Raw genomic sequence first — 21,382 nt, 5'->3', positions numbered from 1 at the left:
GGGAAATGAAGTAGTTTGCTGAGATCAAAATTGTTTGCTCAAGATCAAACAGTTAAAAGGGGGCAGTTTGAATTCAGAGCTAGAGCTCCCCTACACACTGTGCCACTTTGCTTTTAACCAGGAAGTCAGCAGAAGGTTCTGTCTATAGACACTTCTCCCAGAGCATTTTGACTACACACAACTTAAAGTTTTCCAAGTTCAAGAAGCTCACTAAATAGCCCCCAAACTGAAAGAACCTCTTGTCATGACAGGATTGACAGTCCATTGCCTTCTAATCCTCATGGCACTTACTTGGAAGTTAAGACTGCCTTAGGTAAGAAGCACTAATTGTAACAGACTACTAAATCATCATCTAAGCTGGATGCCTCAGGACAATAGTGGAAGAAGCCCTTATATGGCTTGGGGTAGTGCAGCCCTCCACAAACCCATCCGGGATGCGTCGTCCTGTTTGCTTCAGCTAGATGGCCCAATGGCGGATGTTTTTAAGCTTTGTGTCACTTTGGCACACTGCAGGTGCGTGGTAGACACGTGGTATAGGCCACCAGCGGTCACACATCAGTAATGCCTTTATTTGCTACAGCCAACCTATTGGGCTTAGGAACTAAGTAAACTTTATAGAATTGTATAATGCAAGGAACGTACATCATTCAAAAACTGCCTTGAGCATCTTGCACATCTCTACAATAAAAGAGCACGGACAACAGGAGAGGGAGTCGAATCGGGTACTGGCAGGGTCTCAGTTTGGGGGAACAGACAAGCGGGCTGTTACTCAGGTACAAGCTCTGGGCGAGCACTGCATAAAGGACTCGCGTCAGCTGTCACCCAACACGGATGGGGCGGGCGTATCCGTTAAGCCAGAAGGCTCCGCCCCCTTGCCTCGGCCTGCACGTGGGGGCGGGCTCCGGGCGGGGCCTGGCTGACGGCACCGCCCAGGCTCCCGCGCCTGCGCAGTGCCGTCGGCCCCGCCTCTCGCCCCTCGCCCCCAGCTCTTCGCCCCTGGCGCGGGGCCCGAGGGGGACATGGTGCTGTCTGAGCTAGCCGCGCGCCTCAACTGCACCGAGTACAAGAACTGGGTGAAGGCGGGCCACTGCCTGCTGCTGCTGCGCGGCTGCCTGCAGGGCTTCGTCGCCCGCGAGGTACTCGCCTTCCATCGCGGTCTGCTCGCCGCCACCCCCAGCCTGGGCCCCCGCGCCGCCTGCCGCAGCGGCTCACGGTGTAGCCCGCGGGCCCGCCAGGTGAGCCCCTGGCTTTACTCCCAGCCCCCGTCCTGGTTCCCGAGCCCTCCCCGGGGCGGCGCTGACCGCAAAACCTCGGGCTCACTTGCCCAAGATGCCACCCCTCCCTGCCGGGCCCCTTCTCACCGCCGCCCCCTGTAGTTTCAGCCTCAGTGTCAGGTATGCGCGGAGTGGAAACGGGAGATTTTGAAACACCACACCAACAGGAATGGAGACGTCCACTGGGGGAACTGCCAGCCGCGCCGCTGGCCAGTTGATGCCTGGGAGGTGGCCAAGGTAAGCACCTGCTCCGGAGGGTGGCTGACTCACCAGGTAGCTGGTCACCTGGATCCTAGAGCCTCATAAACAGACGCAGAGATAGAGAGGAATGAGTGTTTGATCTACGATCTAGTGTCCAGGGGGTTCAGAGCTGTTGTACTGCATCCATTCTAGCTTAGCGATGTAGAAGCTTGATACTACTAACAAGGCATTTAAGTTTGCTACCCCTGCTTGGAAATATATTGGAAAGATTTCAACAAGAGACACTGACCCAAGATGTAGAGCGAGCATCATGGGCACAGGCCCAGAGGGAGAAACACGTAAGGCAAACGTTTTTGAGTGTAGGCTCCCTGAGTAGCTCATTTTGACTGTAGAGTGCCATCAGGATAGCAGAGGAAGCCAAGGGAAGTTAGAGCTAAAACAGAAAGGACTTCAAGTGCCCAGGTAAGGCATAAAACTTTGGGGAGGTCAGGTGGAGAGGGCAGCCAGATAGACTGTTAGATCTTGGCACTGTGACTTGCCTAGCTGTGACTTCCCCAATTGGGGAATTTTTTTTGTTTGTTTTTGTTTTCCAGAAGCCCAGTAGCAGGTGGGGCTGGGCAAAGTCACCTTCTAACCCAAATTAACTTTTATAGTCAGTCTACACACTAATTAGCAACAGGCACAGGCTTGGTGCCTGGAAAGCAGGGATCAGAGTCCTAGCTTAACTGCTGTTGTGTTCCCTAACCTCAAAAATGAGGAAGTTGGACTTGATCAGTGGCCACAGACTTGTGGCTATCATGGATCCGTAAACCCACCATATCTACACCTTCTTTCCCCTTTTCTTTCTTCTTTCTTTTTTTCTTTCTTTCTTCTTTTTTTTTTTTTTTTTTTTTTTTTGGTTGTTGTTGCCACTATAGAATTCCCAACTTTTACTTTTACCTAGAAAAGAAAGAAACTTAAAATTCTGCCCTTTACTGTGACTATCCCTCACCTGTGTGGTCGTTGTTGCTGCTTTCATACCCTTGGAATTCTCTTGAAGCCCATGTCACCTGTTCATGCACCTTTTTGTTGCTGTCACCAAAAGACCTTCTAGTCCAACCCAAGTGTTTATTCTCCAACCACATCCTCCTTTTTACCCTCCTTTCTCTGAACTTGATTGGCCCAACTGCAGCCCTGATGACACCATCATCTGATCATGCTCAGGGGAATAATCTCACAAGGGAGCTGACTGGTTTCACTTTTAGTTCTTAATCATGAGCCCCAGTGGTCTGGCCACGTCTCTGTATAGGGCTCCTGTTCCTGGGGACAATTGTTGCTGCCTTTCCCATGCCACGCTCCCATTCCGCCACCTTTGCTCCCAGCTACTGACTTTGTGCATTTTTCCTGGAGTTGATACATGCCCATAGATACCTGCTTTATCTTTTTACCAGACCTACAAACCTACCCGCACCCCATGTGCACCATCTTTCTTCTGCTACAAAGAAGGAAGGACATGTATCTTCTTACCACCTTGGCCCTCCACTAGTATGTTGGATCATAGCCCTTCCCACCTGCCCATGGACTTTCAGGCCTCAGGGATCCACTCTCTCCCCGCCCGAGCTTATTCCCACCACCATACAGATAGCTTTAATACTGTCTTGGTTTATTTAAAAAAAAATTTTTTTTTTTTAAATTTTTTAAAGACAAGATTATTGGGCACCTGGGTGGCTCAATGGTTGAGCATCTGCCTTTGGCTCAGGTCGTGATCCCAGGGTCCTGGGATCAAGTCCTACATGGGGCTCCTCTGGAGGGAGCCTGCTTCTCCCTCTGCCTATGTCTCTGCCTCTCTTTCTGTGTCTCTCATGAATAAATAAATAAATTTTTTAATAGATAAATAATTTTTAAAAAGACAATATTAAACATAGGGTTACTATATGACCTAGCAATTCCACTTCTAGGTTTGTATTTGATGAAGTGGAAATACACATCCACACAAGACCCTGTGCATGAGTGTTCATAGCAGCACAATTCATGACAGCCAAAAAGTGGAAACAACACAAATGTCCATCAGCCAATGAATGGATGAGCAAAATGTGCCCTGTCCATACAATGAGATGTTATTTAGCTATAAAAAGGAGTGAAGTGGGAGCACCTGGGTGGCTCAGTCGGTTGGGCATTTGACTCTTAATTCTGGCTCAGGTCATGATCTTAGGGTCGTGGAATTGAGCCCAGTATCAGGCTCCACTCTCAGTGTGGAGTCTGCTTGGGATTCTTTCTCCTCCTGCTTCTCCCCTCCTCTCTCTCTCTCTCTCTCAAATAAATAAAAATAAATCTTGAAAAAAAAAGAATGAAGTACTAATACATGCTAGGACATTGGATGAACCTTGAAAACATTATACTAAGTGAAAGATGCCAATCATATATTGTATGATTCCATTTATATGAAATGTCCAGAATGGGCAGAAACACAGACAAAAAGACGAGTGGTTGCCAAGGCCAGGGGGTAAGAGGGAGATTATAACTAACAGATGTATAGGGCTTCTTTTTAGGGTGCTGAACGTGTTCTAAAATCAACTGGTGATGGTGACACAATCCTGTGAATATACTCAAAACCACTGAAACTACATTTTTTTAAGTTGAGGTATAACTGACATATAACATTGTATCAGTTTTAGATGTATACTTTAATGGCGTGATAGGAGTAAATATTAAGAAATGATTGCAAAAAAAAAAAGAAATGATTGCCACATCAGCATACATAGTTAGAAAAAGTTTTTTTTTCTTGTGATGAGAACTTTAAAGATCTGTTTCAGCAACTTTAAAATATGCAGTATGTATTATTAACTATAGTCACCATGCTGGACATTAGATCCCCATGACTTACGTATTTTATAATTGAAAGTTGGTACCTTTTGACCCCCTTCACCTCCTCACCTCTGACAGCCTGTTCTCCATATCTACGAGCTTGGGTTTGGTTTGGTTTGGTTTTTTTAGATTCCACATAGAAGTGAGATCACACAATATTTGTCTTTCTCTGACTTACTTAGCACAATGCCCTCAAGATCCATTCATGTTGTCACAGAGAACCATACGCTTCAAAGAGTGAATTGTTTGGTATGTGGATTGTACCTCAGTAAAGCCGTTTTAAAAAATAAAACTGTAAAAAAAAATTAAAAAAATTAAAAAATAAAATAAAAAATAATAATAATAAAAATAAAATAAAAAATAAAACTGCTTAACAAAAATAAATAAATATAAATAAAAAATAAAACTGCTTAACAAAAATAAATAAATAAAAAATAAAACTGCTTGAATATATATTTGGAAAATAAAATTTAAAAAGAAAGAAAAGCTTCCCTTGAGCCATTCCCTCTAGCTCTGTCCCCATTTCTGTATCTGCCTCCCATATGCATACCCTGTGGAGCTTCTCAGGAAGGGTTTTATGCCTGCTCTCTCTTCCCCAGCTGCCCGTAACTCTTCAACCCTTTACAGTGTGGCTTCTGCCCCTGCCAGCCCCCTGCATCGGTCTTGTCGGGCACATGTGACCCTTCAGTTCTCCAGCCCCATCTCTCTTTCCTCAGGGGCATTTTGCATGACTGGCCCCTCTTCTTGAAACACTTGAGGCTTTATGTCATCATTGTCCCCCATGGGTCTCTTGTCTCCCTCGCTCCTCCTCCAAAGCCTCTTTCCGGTCCTCAGCCAGCCTTTCTCAGGCCTCTTCTGTCCCCGTCTTTTCCTCTGGCAGTACTGCCCTGGCCCATGGAGTTCACCACCAAATACTACACTCATGCTATGTATCCCTAATTCGTGCCCCCAGCCCTGCCCTCTCTTCTGAGTTCCAGGTGCCCCTATCTAGCATGCTCAACCCCTCTCCTTATTACCCCCTGGGCACTTTGGATTCTCAAGCAGGACTTGCCACCTGGACTGCCCAACCCATTGCAGTGTGGCCACGCCCCAGCAGCAGCTACCTACAACCACCCTCGCTTCATCTCTCCCACTTACTGCCCCCTTGTTTACAGCTGCAAATTACTTTTGGATTCCTTCTCTCCACCTCCTGCCTGGCCTCTGGCCTCAGCCTCTCACCCAGCCACCTCTGCTGCTCTGGTGGCATCTGGTCACCCCCTGGTTGGTTCTCCACATGGCAGGATATGTAGTCTTTGAGGGGAAATTAGATCGTTTTCTAATTTCTAACCCTTGGGAGGCTTCCTGAAGAAGTCTTTAGAAGAAACTCTAAACTCCTTTCCAGAGCCAGATCTGGCCTCTGTTTGTTTTTGGAAAACAAAACATCTACTCACTGAAGAGGCAGGAGAGGGTCATGGGAGGCAGTAACACATGTTTCCCACTGCCGTGCATTTGATGTCTAGAACACAGTGGCACTTGGCACCATTTTAAGAAACTCCTTTCAGTGGCAAGGAGGCAGCAGAGCCTCCCTTGTCATCTTCTAGTTCAGAAGAAAGGGAAATCATTACTAGACTAAAGCAAGAATGTGGAAAAGACAAACCCATATTGGTGAGAAAATGCACCTTGTAATGGAAAAGAAAAACTATGCCTGGATTTGAGGCACCTAAGACCCCTATAACTTTGGGATCATCCTCCCAAGAGGAGCTGAAGTAATTTTTCTTCCTGCAGTTTCATTGCACTAGTTTGGTTGTAATACATGAGTTAACTTCTGTGTTAACATCGCAGCATCCATGGGCGTCTGGATGGCTCAGTCGGTTGGGCCTGTAACTCTTGATTTTGGCTCAGGTCATGATCTCAGGGTCATGGGATCAAACCCCATGTTGGGCTCTGTGTTCAATGCTGAGTCTGCTTGGGATTCTCATTCACCCTCTCCCTCTGCCCCTCCCCCTGTTGGGGTGCTCTAAATAAATAAATAAAAATCTTTAAAAAACAAAAAACATCGGAGCATCCATCGTAGACTTTCAGAGGCTCAGTATGTCAGTGGCTGTTAAGACATGGAAAGAGTAAAAAAAAAAAAAAAAAGACATGGAAAGAGTAATGGTACTCACTACTTACTGTACCTTTCGATATGGGCCATTCAGTGCATGCAAAGTTCTTTTTTTTTAATGATTTTATTTATTTGAGAGAGAGCACATGCAATGGAAAAGGGCAGAGGAAGAGGGAGAAGCAGATTCCCCATGAATGGGAAGCCTGACTTGGGGCTCTATCCCAGGACCTCAGGATCATGACCTAAGCTGAAGGTGGACACCCAACTGACCGAGCCACCCAAGCACCCCTACAAAGTTCTTCTTAAGTATGTGAGGCTCCAGCAAGGATTCTACCACTGTCAGGAACGTAGCTGGGACTCTCCTTGGGGTGTGTGGGCCCTGATCACAAGCCCTTTTTGGAATCTCATCATGAGCAGCACTGTAGGAAGCACTGCATTTGCTTGCCTCCTGAGATGTGTTTCTTTTCAAGGGAACAGTTCCTTTTATTTGGAGTTCTTACTGCAAGCTGTCTTTCATATGTCATCTTTTCTAGTCACTGGTGGAGCTTCTGAGCTTGGTAAAGTTGTTGCATTCAGGTTTAAATTTGAGACTATTTCAGGAAAGAAACATTCCCAAGCCTTGTGGTGATACCATTTTGGGTGTCCATGCCTTAAAATCCTACAAAAGGCAAGCTTATGCTAGAACAAGGCCCTTCTGATGTATCGAGTATCTCAAACCCTAAGATTCCATCTGTAACTCCTAAATAGGTCATGCTTGCCTAGTACCATCAACATAATCTATGCCAACATTTATGGCCTATTGGTTTAGCGTGTGCCAGACACCATGCAAGTGGTTCACCTGCATTAACTCATTTAATTCTCACAACATCCTTCGAGGCTGATGACAACACTTATCCCCTACTTACTGATGAGAAATCTTGAGAGTAAGGGCTACACAGTTGGCAAGTGGCAGAGCTGGGATGTGAACCCAGCTGTGTCACACTGCAGTGCCCAGGCTCTTAACTTTGTGCTACCATCATACTGAACTTGCTCAAGTCATCTTTATTTTTTTTAAGATTTTATTTATTTGAGAGCAAGAGCGCGTGCACAAGCAGGGGGAGGGGCAGAGGGAGAGGGAGAAGCAGATTCCTCACTGAGCAGGGAGCCCTGTGTAGGGCCTGATCCCAGGACCCTGGTCATGACCTGAGCCAAAGGAAGACGCTTCACTAACTGAGTCACCCAGGCACCCCTTGCTTAAGTCATCTTTACAGTTCCCACTTGGGAGTAACTATTTTTAAATTTTAAAGAACCTTCTCAACAGCTCAGCCACTGAAACTTTGGTGCTTCCTACCCTTGCTGCCTGCTTATACCCCATTGGGAAAGGATGGGAAACCAGTTCTGTCGAGTGTTTAAGTATTTCTGATAGCAGAGGGACAGGCAGAGCAGCCCTTCGGTTACTGCCCTTGGCCAAGGCTTAGCTCTGACACTGGTTCCTGACTTGTGTTTTTGACTCACGAGGCTCAACCTCGAAAACTCAGTAAGAGAATTTCGGTCATCATTCAGGAAACAGGCAGATCACACCTGCCCCACTAGCTCCTGGGGTTGGAGGAGCCTCCGGTATCCACATCCGTTGTGCCTCCCCTGCTGTAGGCCTTCATGCCCCGAGGACTGACGGACAAAACAGGCCCTGAGGAATGTGATGCCGTTGCTCTTTTAAGTCTCATCAACTCCTGCGATCACTTCACAGTTGATCGAAAGAAAGTCACAGAGGTAAGAGCCGTTGGATTTAAAACCATACAGTGAGAGTTAGGCAGGTCAGGGGGACTGTGAAGATGAGACCAGCAGCGGGAGGCCTAGTGGGGATCACGGCGCGTGCCCCTTCTGTACGTCGGAGAAGCTGTGTGTGAATATAGGACCCCTTAATTCTCCCTCACTGAAGTTTCCCAACACCTTGATTTTATACTGTTCGCTGCCAAAATAGATAAACCACAAATTTCTCTTTTCTGGTTTGCCATAAACATAATGTAATCTTCCCCATTAAAAAAAATAGGAAAGCAGTGTGTCACTCTGTCGTATGCCAGCATTTGAATCCTGTCCTTCTGAATGTCTTCAGCTAGACAGTTGCAAGAGCAAGGTCCACGGAGCTGAAGGAAATAAAAACACTAATGGACCGACAGTGTCAGAATAGATCATGATGCTTGTCATATTTTCTCTGTGGGCTTTAGACTTTATTTCACCAGAGAGCAACTCTTGCACATTTATTACTCTGAGGTTCTTCAAAAAGAGTATGTAGCATACCTGGATGATATATAATATGCAGAGAAACACATGTATATTTCACTGGCATGCCAGCAGCTGAAAGGACTGAGAATCTTGAGTGATATCAGCAGAGGCAAAAACTGTCCCAGTATAGACCTGACCCCTTTGTGTCTCTTAACTAAAAATGTAGAAGACTTTATGTGAATTACATATTAATATATGATGAGACATGGGACACCTGGGTAGCTCAGTCAGTTAAGCATCTGACTCTTGATCTCAGCTCAGGTCTTGACCTTGGAGTCGTGAGTTCAAGCTGTGTGATGGGCTCCACACTAGGTGTGGAGCCTACTTAAAAATGTGTGTGTGTGTGTATGTGTGTGTGTGTGAGATAAGACAGAATTGTTTGCCAAAATATAGGCAGAAGTTTATTTTCTTTTTTTTTTTTTAAGATTTTATTTATTTATTCATGAGAGACAGAGAGAGAGAGAGAGAGGCAGAGACATAGGCAGAGGGAGAAGCAGGCTCCATGCAGGGAGCCCAATGTGGGACTCGATCCCAGGACTCTGGGATTGTGCCCTGAGCCAAAGGCAGATGCTCAACTGCTGAGCCACCCACGCGTCCCTGATTTTCTTTTCATCAGAGTTTCCACATCAAAATACTCCCTTGGCCCAGCTTCCTGGAGCTCCAACAATATTCAAAAGATTTTCACATTGTCTGCTTCAGCCTTTGGGTGTACCCAGAGCCAGAAAACTTGCTCTTGCTCTTTGGCCGGTAGTTTTAAGTTAAGAGATTTGGGGACTTGTGTAAGAGAGAACCAGCCAGTAACAAGATTTCAAGAGTTAGCAAGAGTTGTAGGCTTGTTTGTGTTTCTCACTCCAATGACTGCCAAGTAGCAGGTGGTCAAACATCCCCTCAAACCCTGATAGCAACTACAGGCCACACTTGTGGGTTTTGTAGTTAACAAAGCCTTTCTGGAATTTTCCATTGGAACTACAAAATCTCCATTTACCCCATTGTTTGACTTTGAAACCTTTTTTTGCCTTTCTGTAGGTGATTAAGTGTCGTAACGAGATCATGCATTCTTCAGAGATGAAAGTGTCTTCTCTGTGGCTTCGAGATTTTCAGATGAAGATCCAAAATTTCCTGAATGAATTCAAGAATATCCCAGAGATTGTGGCAGCATACACTAGAATAGAACAGGTAAAAATCAGGTTTAACGGTTCTGGTATAAAGAACAAAAGTGGGAAAGGCAACTGCATTCACTCATTTAGAATTTGAAGTTTGTTAGATTTAAATGAAATTTTAGAATGTAAGCAGGGGAAAGAAATGTTGATATGAAATCCAGAATTGTTCCAATGCTGAGAAGCTTTTCTCTGGTCACAGGATATTGCTAAAGTGGATCCAGTCAAAGATGTTTAGTTTTAAGTTCTTTGAGCAATCCAGTGAAACATCTTTCCCATTCCATCATTCATATATTTGTTCGGTAATCCAACAGCTGTTGACATCTGACTGGGCTGTTCACATCCCTGCAGAAGATCAGCGAGATGGCTGTGAATATGAAACAGGAGTTTACCTGAGTGAGAGCCAAGTCAATGAAATAGAAATGGAATTACTAAAGGAAAAACTTCAAGAGATCTATCTTCAAGCACAAGAACAAGATGTGTTGCCTGAAGAGGTAAAAAAAAAAAAAAAAAAGCATCCTATACTCTGTGTGAGTAAACAAATCAAAGAAAGGCGCCAGGGAGGAAGAGTCGCTCATTTTAACATACTGCCAGCTATGTTTCTGATTTAGAAATCAACCCATTGCCAGAAAGTTTTCTTTTGACACAGACTAGTATTACCTTTACACAAATATTTTCCCTCAGTCAGCGAACATTTGAGTTCCCAAAGTATGCACAGAATGGGACAACATGGTGAGGGCTACAACAAGATTCTGAACAAAAGGCTCTGGGGCTTCTCTGCAGGTCAGGGGGGATTACAAAAAAAAAAAAAACTTTGCTGAGAAGGTGCCATTGAACCAGGACTAGCGGAATCACACAAGAGTTTGGCAAACTAGCAAGAGCAGAGGGCATCCTGGGCCGAAGGAGCAGCAGTTGCAGACGTATAAAAGAATAGCTTGGACCTGAGCAATGAGAAGGCAAGTGTAGGAGTGATGGTCAGATGGGAAGGCAGGTTAGCTTGAAGCCATATTTTAGAAGGTTTGCTGTGCTGTTGCAAGGGACTTGGGCCTTGTTCCTAAAAAGCAGTGGGGAGCAAACAGATGCTTTCTTTGTTTGTTGGTTGGTTGTTTTCTTTAAAGATTTTATTTATTTGAGAGAGAAAGAGAGCAAGCATGAGTAGGGGGGCAAAGGCAGAGGGAGAGGGAGAAGCAGAACCCCCGCTGAGCAGGGAGTCCAATGTGGGGCTCGATCCCAGGACCCTGTGATCATGACCTGAGCTGAAAGCAGATGCTTAGCTGACTGAGCCACCCAGGCACCCCCCACCCCCACAAGTATTTTTAAGCAAGAAAGAGTAAACTGAATAGATCTAATGTGGCTTTTAGAAAGCTAACTCATGGTCATTGGGGGTTGGAGACAAGCGGGAGGTTGTCACAGCCATGTGAGAGTGGAAAAAAGATAGAAACTGGAGGTGCAGGGGAGGAGCTGGAATCTGGAGGCATTGCTGGGGCAGAGCTGATGGCTCTTAGTGGCTGCTTAGAGTATTTGGAGTGTGACATGGGACTGGAAGAAAGTGGAAAGGGAGGGTTTAAAGGTTTCCAGCTTAGGACAGTGCCGACTGATGATGGTCTTAAGTCCTGCTAGGGAATACAGGACAAATGAATCCTCTTTGTTAGATGCAAGGTATAAAAAAAGTGGGGGGGGGAGGAACAGTAGTAGAATTATATTCTAGTAAACTTCAGACAGATTCCAGTACTTACTGGATTAGAGTTCTAGATCACCAGGAGATCTTGGACAAATCATTTTACCTCTCCATTCTACCTTGTCCAAGGAAATTAGTTTGCTGGTAACCTCTTTAAACACAGGCGAAGTGTTTCTTTAATACAAAGTGTGTGTTTCATTCATTAAGCCCTGCTCCTCACTGCTCCATAGGCCTCTGTTAATCATTCTGACCTTGACCTAGATGCTTCATTCAACTTAGTGAGCTCTTTTAGCAGAGGGACTGAGAACCCCTGGTTTTTGGATGCTCCCACCCCAAGCACACCATAGGCATTGACAGCGATGAAGAAGATGGTTAAATCTTCTATTTTCTAAATCTGTGTGTTTTGTCATACTTTATTTCAAAATATCATTAGAACCAGTCTGGGTTTTGTTTCTGCTGCTTTTGTCAGAAACAGCCTAGAACAGGAGAAGACAACCAGGGATGGGGTGGGGGTGGGGTCAGACTTAAGGCCCCAGAGGCATCAGTAGCTCTGTCTTCTCTCCTCAGGGAGCTGTAGTTATTTTTTCCTGTTAGTGTAAGAAACAGCAAAATATATCAGTAGCAGTGCACTCAAGCCAGGAGTCTATGTAAGTTAGGAGCTGGCAGGGAACCTGGCAGGGACCAGGTCCCCTGCTTTGCATGCGAGGCAGCAACCACCAGGAGCGTGCACTGACAGACACCAGGCCATGCAGCTGGGGAGTGAGGGCTGGCCCCGGGGGTCTCAAGGCTCTGTTTCTAGGCCTTTCCACATGTGGCCCTGCAGATCATATATCACCGAGGAGCTAGCAGCTATAAATTTTGAGCCCTCATTATCTCTGTTTTATAGACAGGAAATTAGGGTTAGTTGGCTTGTCCTCTGGGTCCCCAAAATCTCTAGGTAGACTTGATAAATTCTCATTCTTCATGCTTTCTGTTCAGTAGAGCATGACATGTCTCTTGATATTTTGATTGATCAAAATGGAAGTTAGGATAGATTGTGATGTTATCTCAAAGAAGTTGAAGGTTGGCTTTCCACAATATGTGAACTTACTGTCTTTTGAAGGTTCTGTACCATATATGGTCATCCGTGTTCTTTAGGGTTAGTTTCCACAAAGTCAGAGGATTTGACAAACCAGATTTCAGTGAATCTAGAATGCCATCGACTGTGAGACGCCATTAATCCAGTCACTTCTAAGAAAGAAACAAACAAAAAAAAACCACTGCCAATCTATTGTAAGACACTATCAACAGTAAGGTACCTTCTCATTTGAGATACTAAGATATGAAAAACCAGGCATCTAGGAATTTAGAAATACTGTGCTTGTATTAGGACCACAGGCTTTTCCAGTGACTGTTTCACAAGACCTGTTTCTGCTGTTCATTAAAACAGTATGGCTACTGTTGGAAAGCCAGGCTGAGAAAAAAATGGTTAATGGTGGTAATTTAGTGTGACAGTTTGCACCAACATATCATGGAGCATGGGATGGCCAGGGACCGTACAGCAGAGAGAGCTCATCATCTCCATTCTGTTCTGTTCAGTTGACAAGCCTCAGTGATATACAGCATTATAAAAAGGAGTTCCCATTAAAATACACTCTGCTTGTATAATTGTGATTGTAAAATGCATTCCGCTTCAGAGCCAAATGGGAGCAGCAGCTGCTCAGGCCCCTTGGGACATGTATGGAGTATGTCCACCATGAGCCCATCTGCAGCAGCAGCCAGTCACCACCCAAGACCTCTTCATGTGGACCTGCCAACCCATAGTGCTCTGTTTGTCTCCAGCAGGTTTAACAATTCAGCTAAAACATGTCAAGTGTAGTAAGTGGCTGAAAACATGTAAGGAATTTCCACATTCTTTAAAATCATTACTGATTTTTTTTAAAGATTTTATTTATTTGAGAGAGAGCTAGAGAAAGAGCACAAGTAAGAGATCATGACATGAACTGGGACGCCTGGGTGGCTCAGGGCTCAGCATTTGAGCGTCTGCCTTCGGCTCAGGGCATGATCCCGGAGTTCCAGGATCGAGTCCCACATCAGGCTCCCTGCGGGGAGCCTGCTTCTCCCTCTGCCTATGTCTCTGCCTCTCTCTCTGTGTCTCTCATGAATAAGTAAATAAAACCTTTAAATTAAAAAAAAAAAAGATCATGATGTGAACCAAAATCAAGAGTCAGCTACCCAGCTGAATGAGCTACCCGGTGCCTCTTATTTTTATATATGTATACAAACGTGCACATATATGTATGTGTATGTGTGTGTACATACACATATAGAGATAGATATATGGCTATTTCCTACATATATGAGAGGTTTTTTTGTTTGTTTTAAGATTTTTATTTATTTACTCATGAGAGACAGAGAGAGGGAGGCAGAGACATAGGCAGAGGGAGAAGCAGGCCCCCCAGGGAACCTGATGTGGGACTCAATCCTGGGACTCCGGGATCATGCCCTGAGCCAAAGGTAGGCACTCAACCACTGAGCCACCCAGGCATCCCCAAATGTAGGAGATTTTATTTTATTATTATTTTTTTTTCAATGTAGGAGATTTTAAAGCAAAAAAGAACTTTTAAAGTTTTCCCCATTTTTATTGAGATATAATTGACATGCAGTATTATATAAATTTATGGTGACATGTAGCATGATGATTTGACTTGTATATTATATTATGAAATGACCACCATGGTAAGTTTAGTGAACATCCATCAGCTCATCTAGATACCAAACGAAATAAACTTTTCCTGGTGAGGTGAATATTAGGATTTACTCTCTTAACTGTCCTATGTATCACACAGCAGTGCGAGCTGTAGTCACCGTGTTGTACATTCCATCCCTAGTACTTACCTATCTTATAACTAAACTTTGTACCTTTTGATCACCTTCTTCCTATTCCCTCTCCTCCCACCCTCTGCCTCTTGGAGCCACACATCTGATCTCTTTTTCTATGAGTCTGTTTGGGGGGCTTTTTTTTTTAAGATTCCACATATAAATGAGATCATATAGCATTTGTCTTTCCCTGACTTCTTTCACTTAGCATAATGTCCTCTAAGTCCGTACATGTTATCACAAATGGTGGGATTTCTTTCTTTTTGATGTCTGAGTAATATCTCTCTTTGTATACATGTACCACATCATCTTCTTTTTTTTTTTTTTTTATACCACATCTTCTTTACCCATTCTTCTATCGATGAACACTTAGGTTGTTTCCATGTCTTAACTATTGTAAATAATGCTTCTTATGAACATAGGAGAGCAAATAATCTCTTCGATGTGGTGTTTTCATTTCCTTCAGATGTGTTCCCAAAAGTAGAGCTGCTGGATCATAGGGTAATTCTATTTTTCATTTTTTGAGGAACCTCCATACTGTTCTCCATACTGGCTACACTAATTTATGTTCCCACCAACAGTTCACAAGGGCTCCCTCTCCTCCATATCCTCTCCAACATTCGTTATCTCTTGTCTTTTTGATGATAGTCATTCTAGCAGGCATGTAGTGAGATCTCATTGTGGTTTTCATTTGCATTACCCTAATGACAAGTGATGTCAGGTACCTTTTCATGTACTTGTTGGCCAATCATACATCTTCTTTGGAAAAATGTTTATTCAGGTCCTTTGTCCATCTTTGTTCCTATTCAGGAAGTTTTTGGCTATTCAGTTGTACGGGTTCTTTATATATTTTGGATATTAGCCCTTAAAAGCAAAAAAATTTGAGGAGACAAACAAACCCCCCATTGTGTGGCCCAGAGCCAGCTATTGGAAGACACAGGAGCAGAAGCCAGTCTTGGACCTAGTAAGTTTTTCCTCTGAATTATGAGCCTGCTATAAAGTGATCTAAGCCATGCACTGTATGGTTTCCTCTTGCAGATCTTAAATCAACTGGAAGTGGTGAAAGAATTTCTGAGAAACAATGAGGATCTTCGAAATGGTCTTATAGAAGATATTCAGAAACTAGACAGCCTCCATCTCCAGCATCAAAAACCAGATTCAGAGGAACCTGGGGCCCAGGCACCCAAAGAGAAGTCCTGAAGGGAGTTTCCACATATGATGTTAAGTAAGGACAGAATAACCTCAGCACTTTGATGCCTATTCTCTTACACAAGGCCATGATGAACACACAGTTTAGTCTAACCTGAAGTTTCCCTGTGTCCTTACTATTTGAAAGAAAGGGCACTGGACGCCTGGGTGGCTCAGTGGTTGAGCATCTGCCTTTGGCTCAGGGCGTGATCCCGGAGTCCTGGGATCAAGTCCTGCATTGGGCTCCCCACAGGGAGCCTGCTTCTTCCTTTGCCTATGTCTCTGCTTCTCTCTCTCTCTCTCTCTCTCTCTCTCTGTGTGTCTCTCATGAACAAATAAATAAAATCTTAAAAAAATAAAAATAAATGTTTAAAAAAAGAAAGAAAAGAAAAGAAAGGGCACTGAGCTTTGTGTGCTAATTGATGGTTCTCACATCTCTGAAGTGATTCAACATAATCTCCCTGTCAGCTTTGTTTATTAGGCCAATATACCTGAAGCCACTGGTCTAGTCTTAAGTAAATCAACTAACACAATCAAAAAGCATGTGAGCCCTCAAACGATGCCAGTAATGCCTAGTTCTTAGCAACTTGGTCGTTTCCATAAGAAAAGTTTGTTAAAATAACTGTCTGATGTTCCACGGTTTTCCCTTCAAAGAAAGAAAATTAAATATTTTCTCTGGTTTCAGGTTGCCCTTTGACAGAAATCAGGTGTCTTATGTGAAGGTCAGCACAGTTTCGATCTCACCTGTTCTTTTCTGTGCAACAGGAAAAACTTACCAGAGTACCCCGCCCAAACAGAAAGGAACTTTTGTTGTCTTTTCCTGGACTTTCTTTGACTCTTTGGGAACATTTTTTTTTTTAATATTCATATGGTTGGAAAAAATATCCATAAGGTTGGTGTTGTGTTATCTGTAACCGCCCCCCCAAAAATGTTAGATACTGCTGTGCCAACACATGCTGTCATCCAAGGGTTTTTTTACTTCGTTTGTTTGTTTTGATTTTTGGTTTGGGGGTTTATTTTACTATTCAGAAGGTGAGATTCTTTTCCGGTCCTGAACTTAAAGCTGCTTTACACAGTAAAGTCCATGTTTGGCCAGGCCTGCATGAAGGGTCACATCGAGTTCTCTGCTCACTGGCACGCAAGCCCTTTCCCCACACCCCTTCCTGAGAGTCACGTTTCTGAGGATGCCCAAGGAGTGGGCTGTGATATAAATGTTGTGATATAAACCCTTCCTTTTTGGAAGAAGGCAAGAAAACAAATCACCTAAAAGGCCATTTCCCAGCCATTTCTAATTAGTATAGAACTACTGCTCCCCATTTCTGGTAGCCCCAGGGCAGTAGGGCAAGGAGGTGGGCCCAAGGCTGGTCAGGGGGTAGTGGAGAACACAGGGACTTGACTGACCAAAGCAGGCAGAGGGCCTGAGCCAGCATCACAGATGGGGACACCAGGGACAGCTGTGTGGTTGCTGGCTTGTTCCTGGTACTCCTGGGAAAAGTTAGCTCCTGTGGCAATCACAGCTCTTTCTGTTCCATTATATCTGGAACACCGAGCACAGGGCCTAGCCCTCATGTGCTCCATGATTATCTGTTGACTGAAGGATCCACCAACAATTTATCCTTACATGTGAGTGTTTGTTATACTGTTAACTAAGCCTGGTCCTTTGTTATGAGATTTAAGGATGAAATATCACCACTCTTAGGGAATTTCAAAGTTATCATTTTCTTTCCACAAAGTGACAAACTCATTTGTAACTTCTGTTGCTCTATTGTATCCACTTCTTTGTCGGTTTCCTAAACTGCAAAACCACCACCCAGTCGTATGCAGTGGTCCATGGGATCAGCCTCCCTATCCCCTATATCTGCTCCTTTTCAAAGCCAGTGCTACTTAGCTGGGCCATGTCACCTCTGGACCTTGGGGGAAGAATTGTCCCCTGCCCCGCTGCCTGGAGGAAGTGCTTCCACTCCAGGCCCAAAGGAAGCCATCCTTCTTTGCTTGCTCAGCTGCCCATCAAGGATGTAATCTATAGACAATGGGCAGAGGGTACGATATATTTGGTATATTTTTACATTACAATGCATATATATAATGCTGTAAACTCTGGATGAATGCAAATATGCCTATAACTGTTTGGTCTTGAATCATACATTTTCTTTGTCCCTTCATTTCATACAGTTCCTTTAGAAGACGTCAGTAGTGGGGATCCCTGGGTGGCTTAGGGGATCCCTGGGTGGCTTAGCAGTTGAGCACCTGCCTTCAGCCCAGGGCATGATCCTGGAGTCCTGGGATTGAGTCCCACGTCAGGCTCCCTGCATGGAGCCTGCTTCTCTCTCTCTCTCTCTCTCTCTCTCTCTCTCTCTCTGTCTCTCATGAATAAATAAATAAAATCTAAAAAAAAATGTCAGTAGTGAAGTAAGAATCTTCATCTCACAACTCTGCCCAAACTAAGAAATTTGCTAAAACTTTTCCTAGATGGACCTTACATCTAGAAGTTGGGATCAAATTAAATCCTGATTCACTAACCAAGTTAAGACCTGATTTCTAACTTGAGGGACTTGGGGTTATGAATACTTTCATTTCATACTCCTTGTATCCAGTTAGCTCTTACCTCTCTCTCCAACATCTATCAATTACCGGTCATGGCCAGGCACTGAAATGGATGCAGATGTGAGGGTTTATAAGGTGTGGGTGATGGTATACATGCCATCTCTGGATTTACTGTCTGTTCTGATAAAGATACTGCTCAGAAAACATCAGAGTGGCAACATTTAATTCCATTGAAATGGAAGAAAGGGAAGACGTGCCCAGTGTGTACAGGAACATCAGCCTGTGGGCCTCTCCTCTCCAGACCTGGGCACGCAGCACAGGATGTGCACAAAAGGGTGCTCGCAGCAGCATTGGCAGCCCGCCATCAAGAGATGACTAGTTAGGGTTGCCTGGGTGGCTCAGTGGTTTAGCGTCTGCCTTTGGCTCAGGGTGTGATCTGGGGTCCGGGGATCGAGTCCCGCATCAGGCTCCCTGCATGGAGCCTGCTTCTCCCTCTGCCTATGTCTCTGCCTCTCTCTGTGTTTCTCATGAAGAAATAAATAAAATCTTTAAAAATAAATAAATAAAATGAAATGTTAAAAAAAAAAGAGAGATGATTGGGTAAATCCCAGCACATTCATGCTACAGAGCATTATGCTGTTGTTAGAATAATATAGTAATGCCACAATGCAGTAGTATAGAATGATCTCTAAAACACGCTTAACAGAAGAGCAGAACGTTTAACAATGCCTAGCATGCTGTAAAACTATTTGTATTTTTCAATAAAAGGTCTGGAAAGCTGTGTGCCTTTCTCAAGCTTCTTTGCTGTGTACCACTGTGAAAGGAATTGGGATTGAGGGGGTTGGTTAGAAGAAATCTGGCTTTTCTGTTTTTGGCTTAGTCCCATATGAAATCTGTTCAACAAACATTGCGCCACTGGTGTTTTGAAAGTTTTTAATTACAGCTTTCTCATTTCAAGATAATTAAGAGATGTGAACAGTATAAAATCAAACTGCAAGGCTCATGTGTCACATTTCCTGGAATATGTCATAGCTTCCATTTTCGTGGGGGTCAGCTCCACTTCTGGGGGCACTTTTGAGGTGGCAGGGTCTGGAGAGGCCCAGGAAGATGGTCTCCTTTCCACACAGGGCCGTTTTGTCTCTGAGTGCCTGCTTTTCATCCAGTAATATGATTTATTCTCTCCGCCTCTCCCCACCACACAATTTTTTTCTTTAACAGAGGAATTAGAGGAGAGAAATCGTTTCAGCATTATGGTTGCAAAAGTAAGGCAGTTCTTTGGATTTTAGCCTGTGCTTTGCCAGGGAACTCAGAGGGCCCAAGGAGAAGGACACTACTTACTAAACTCAATATAAAACAAATTCTGGGTAGTAACAAAAGTGTGTTAGTAACAAAAACTTTGGGAAAAATGCCAATTCAGAAAATATTATTGGCTTCATAAAGTAGAGGAAGAGATCTGTAGACAGGTTAAATTGTGAAGGCCAGAAAGGATTGTGTTTGAGAGTTTTGGGAGATTATGAAGTGATTATTACCCTAATGATTTGAAAGGCTCATTTTAAAGTATTAATCACTTATATGGCTTTAAACATGAATATCCTAGGCAACAAAGGTTAGACCTCTTGGGTGGGCATACTACAAATTAGATCCTGTAACTGAAACATTGCCTTAGAGTTGGAGGCATTGGAATCTTTTGGATTTTTTTTCTCTCATCATTTTGCCCTCTAAATTATAAATGTAGAATGATATGAAATTATCAGCAGGGATTATTACCTACCTTTCCTTTACCAGGTTAATTAGAAATCTACCTGCCTTTGATTGAAATATACTCCAATTACAAAATACATGTTGTAAGACAGATCTAAAAATATATTAATTTCTACTCACATTGTAGTGAAGGGAAATATTCCTTTCAAGTTTTATTTATTTTTTTAATTTTATTTATTTATTCATGAGAGGCGCAGAGAGAGACAGAGACACAGGCAGAGGGAGAAGCAGGCTCCATGCAAGGAGCCCGACGTGGGACTCGATCCAGGATCACGCCCTGGGCTGAAGGCAGCACTAAACCGCTGAGCCACCGGGGCTGCCCCCTTTCAAGTTTTAATAAAAATCTTGATAAAAGGTTATGATTCATCTCAAAACTTTAAGAACTGCCCACAAAACTGTAAACTGAACATTTTGTGACATCTTTTGGGGAAGGTGGGCAATGACCTGACATGCATTATTACTTTCTACTGAGTTTTCAGAAAGGCATGAGAATTTTTATTTCAGAACCATATGTGATAGCCAGCCTCCAAGATGACCCCCCAAAGATCCCTGCCCGCCCCCCCCCCGTATTCCCACCCTTGTATTTTCCTCCCACAACGTACTGGGGTTGGTTCATGTGGCCAATAGGACACAGCTGAACTGATGGTATGTCACTTCCCAGATGATGCTATAGAAGACTGTGGCTTCCATCTTGGGCTTTCTCTTGGAACACTTGGAGGGAAGCCCTGCCCTGAGCAGCCCCGTGGCCCCCATGCCAAGGAACTGAAACCTGCAAACGACTGTGTGAGTGATCTTGAAAATGGATCCACCATATCCAGGCAAGTCCAGAGACTACAGCCCCAGCAGACAGCAAAGATGCTGAGGCAGAAGCACCCAGATAAGCCATTCCCAGATTCCTGACCCTCAGAAATTGTGTGAGATAGTATTTGTTGTTTTATACTGTTTTGAGGTGATTTGTCACACGGGAATTGATAACTAGCACACAATAGTTTTCCAGGGTTTTTCTCCCCCATCTGCAGATTGTGAAATGCAGAAACTGCCTACAGAGTGAACTACTGCCTAGATGCCACAGAAGATAAAGGGGAATCTTCCAGAGTTCCCCTAATGTTGTGCCTGTCTTATCTAAGATCTGATGTCTTCAGAACCCTTCAAAGAATTATGTTCAATATCTTTGGATTTGAAAACTTTCTTTTTAAGGATTTATTTTAGAGAGAGTGAGCAGGGAGGGGCAGAGGGAGAGGGAGAGAGAAACTTCAGCAGTCTCCTCACTGAGATCAGAGCTGACAGGAACTCCATCTCAAGACCCTGAAATCACGACCTGAAATGAAACCAAGAGTCAGATCCACTGTGCCACCCAGGGGCCCCTCTCTGCATTTGAAATTTTTTTTTTATACATAGGATTTTATTTTGCACTGCTGTAACAATTTTATTATAGACCAAGGGAGAGAAAAAAAAAGGATAAAACCATCACACTGAGTAAATTACTAAAGCTTTTCTACTTTTTTTTAAAGATTTATTTATTCATAAGAGA

The 21,382-nt window shown here is 43.9% G+C and overlaps 1 protein-coding gene across 4 annotated transcripts; it reads left to right on the top strand.

Annotated features, from left to right (window-relative positions):
• Positions 1–941: 941 nt before the first annotated feature.
• On the top strand, positions 942–20,658 carry CXHXorf38 (chromosome X CXorf38 homolog). Of its 4 annotated transcripts, none has more exons than XM_038587196.1 (7): positions 942–1,235; positions 1,377–1,511; positions 8,032–8,151; positions 9,691–9,840; positions 10,136–10,315; positions 15,397–15,583; positions 20,513–20,658. In XM_038587196.1, the coding sequence occupies exons 1-6, from the start codon at positions 1,020–1,022 to the stop codon at positions 15,556–15,558; spliced, it is 963 nt and encodes a 320-aa protein (XP_038443124.1). In that variant the 5' UTR covers positions 942–1,019; the 3' UTR covers positions 15,559–15,583; positions 20,513–20,658. The 4 variants fall into 4 exon arrangements, with proteins under 4 accessions (XP_038443124.1, XP_038443123.1, XP_038443125.1 ...); XM_038587195.1 differs by lacking the exon at positions 20,513–20,658 and adding an exon at positions 16,232–18,872; XM_038587197.1 differs by lacking the exon at positions 20,513–20,658 and having other exon boundaries at positions 942–1,136; positions 15,397–15,660.
• The last annotated feature ends 724 nt before the right edge of the window (positions 20,659–21,382 follow it).

The sequence above is a fragment of the Canis lupus genome, chromosome X (genome assembly GCF_011100685.1).
Source record: "Canis lupus familiaris isolate Mischka breed German Shepherd chromosome X, alternate assembly UU_Cfam_GSD_1.0, whole genome shotgun sequence".
Lineage (NCBI taxonomy): Eukaryota > Metazoa > Chordata > Mammalia > Carnivora > Canidae > Canis > Canis lupus.
The sequence above is the reverse complement of the archived record's forward strand: the minus strand, read 5'-3'. Positions and strand labels throughout refer to the sequence as shown.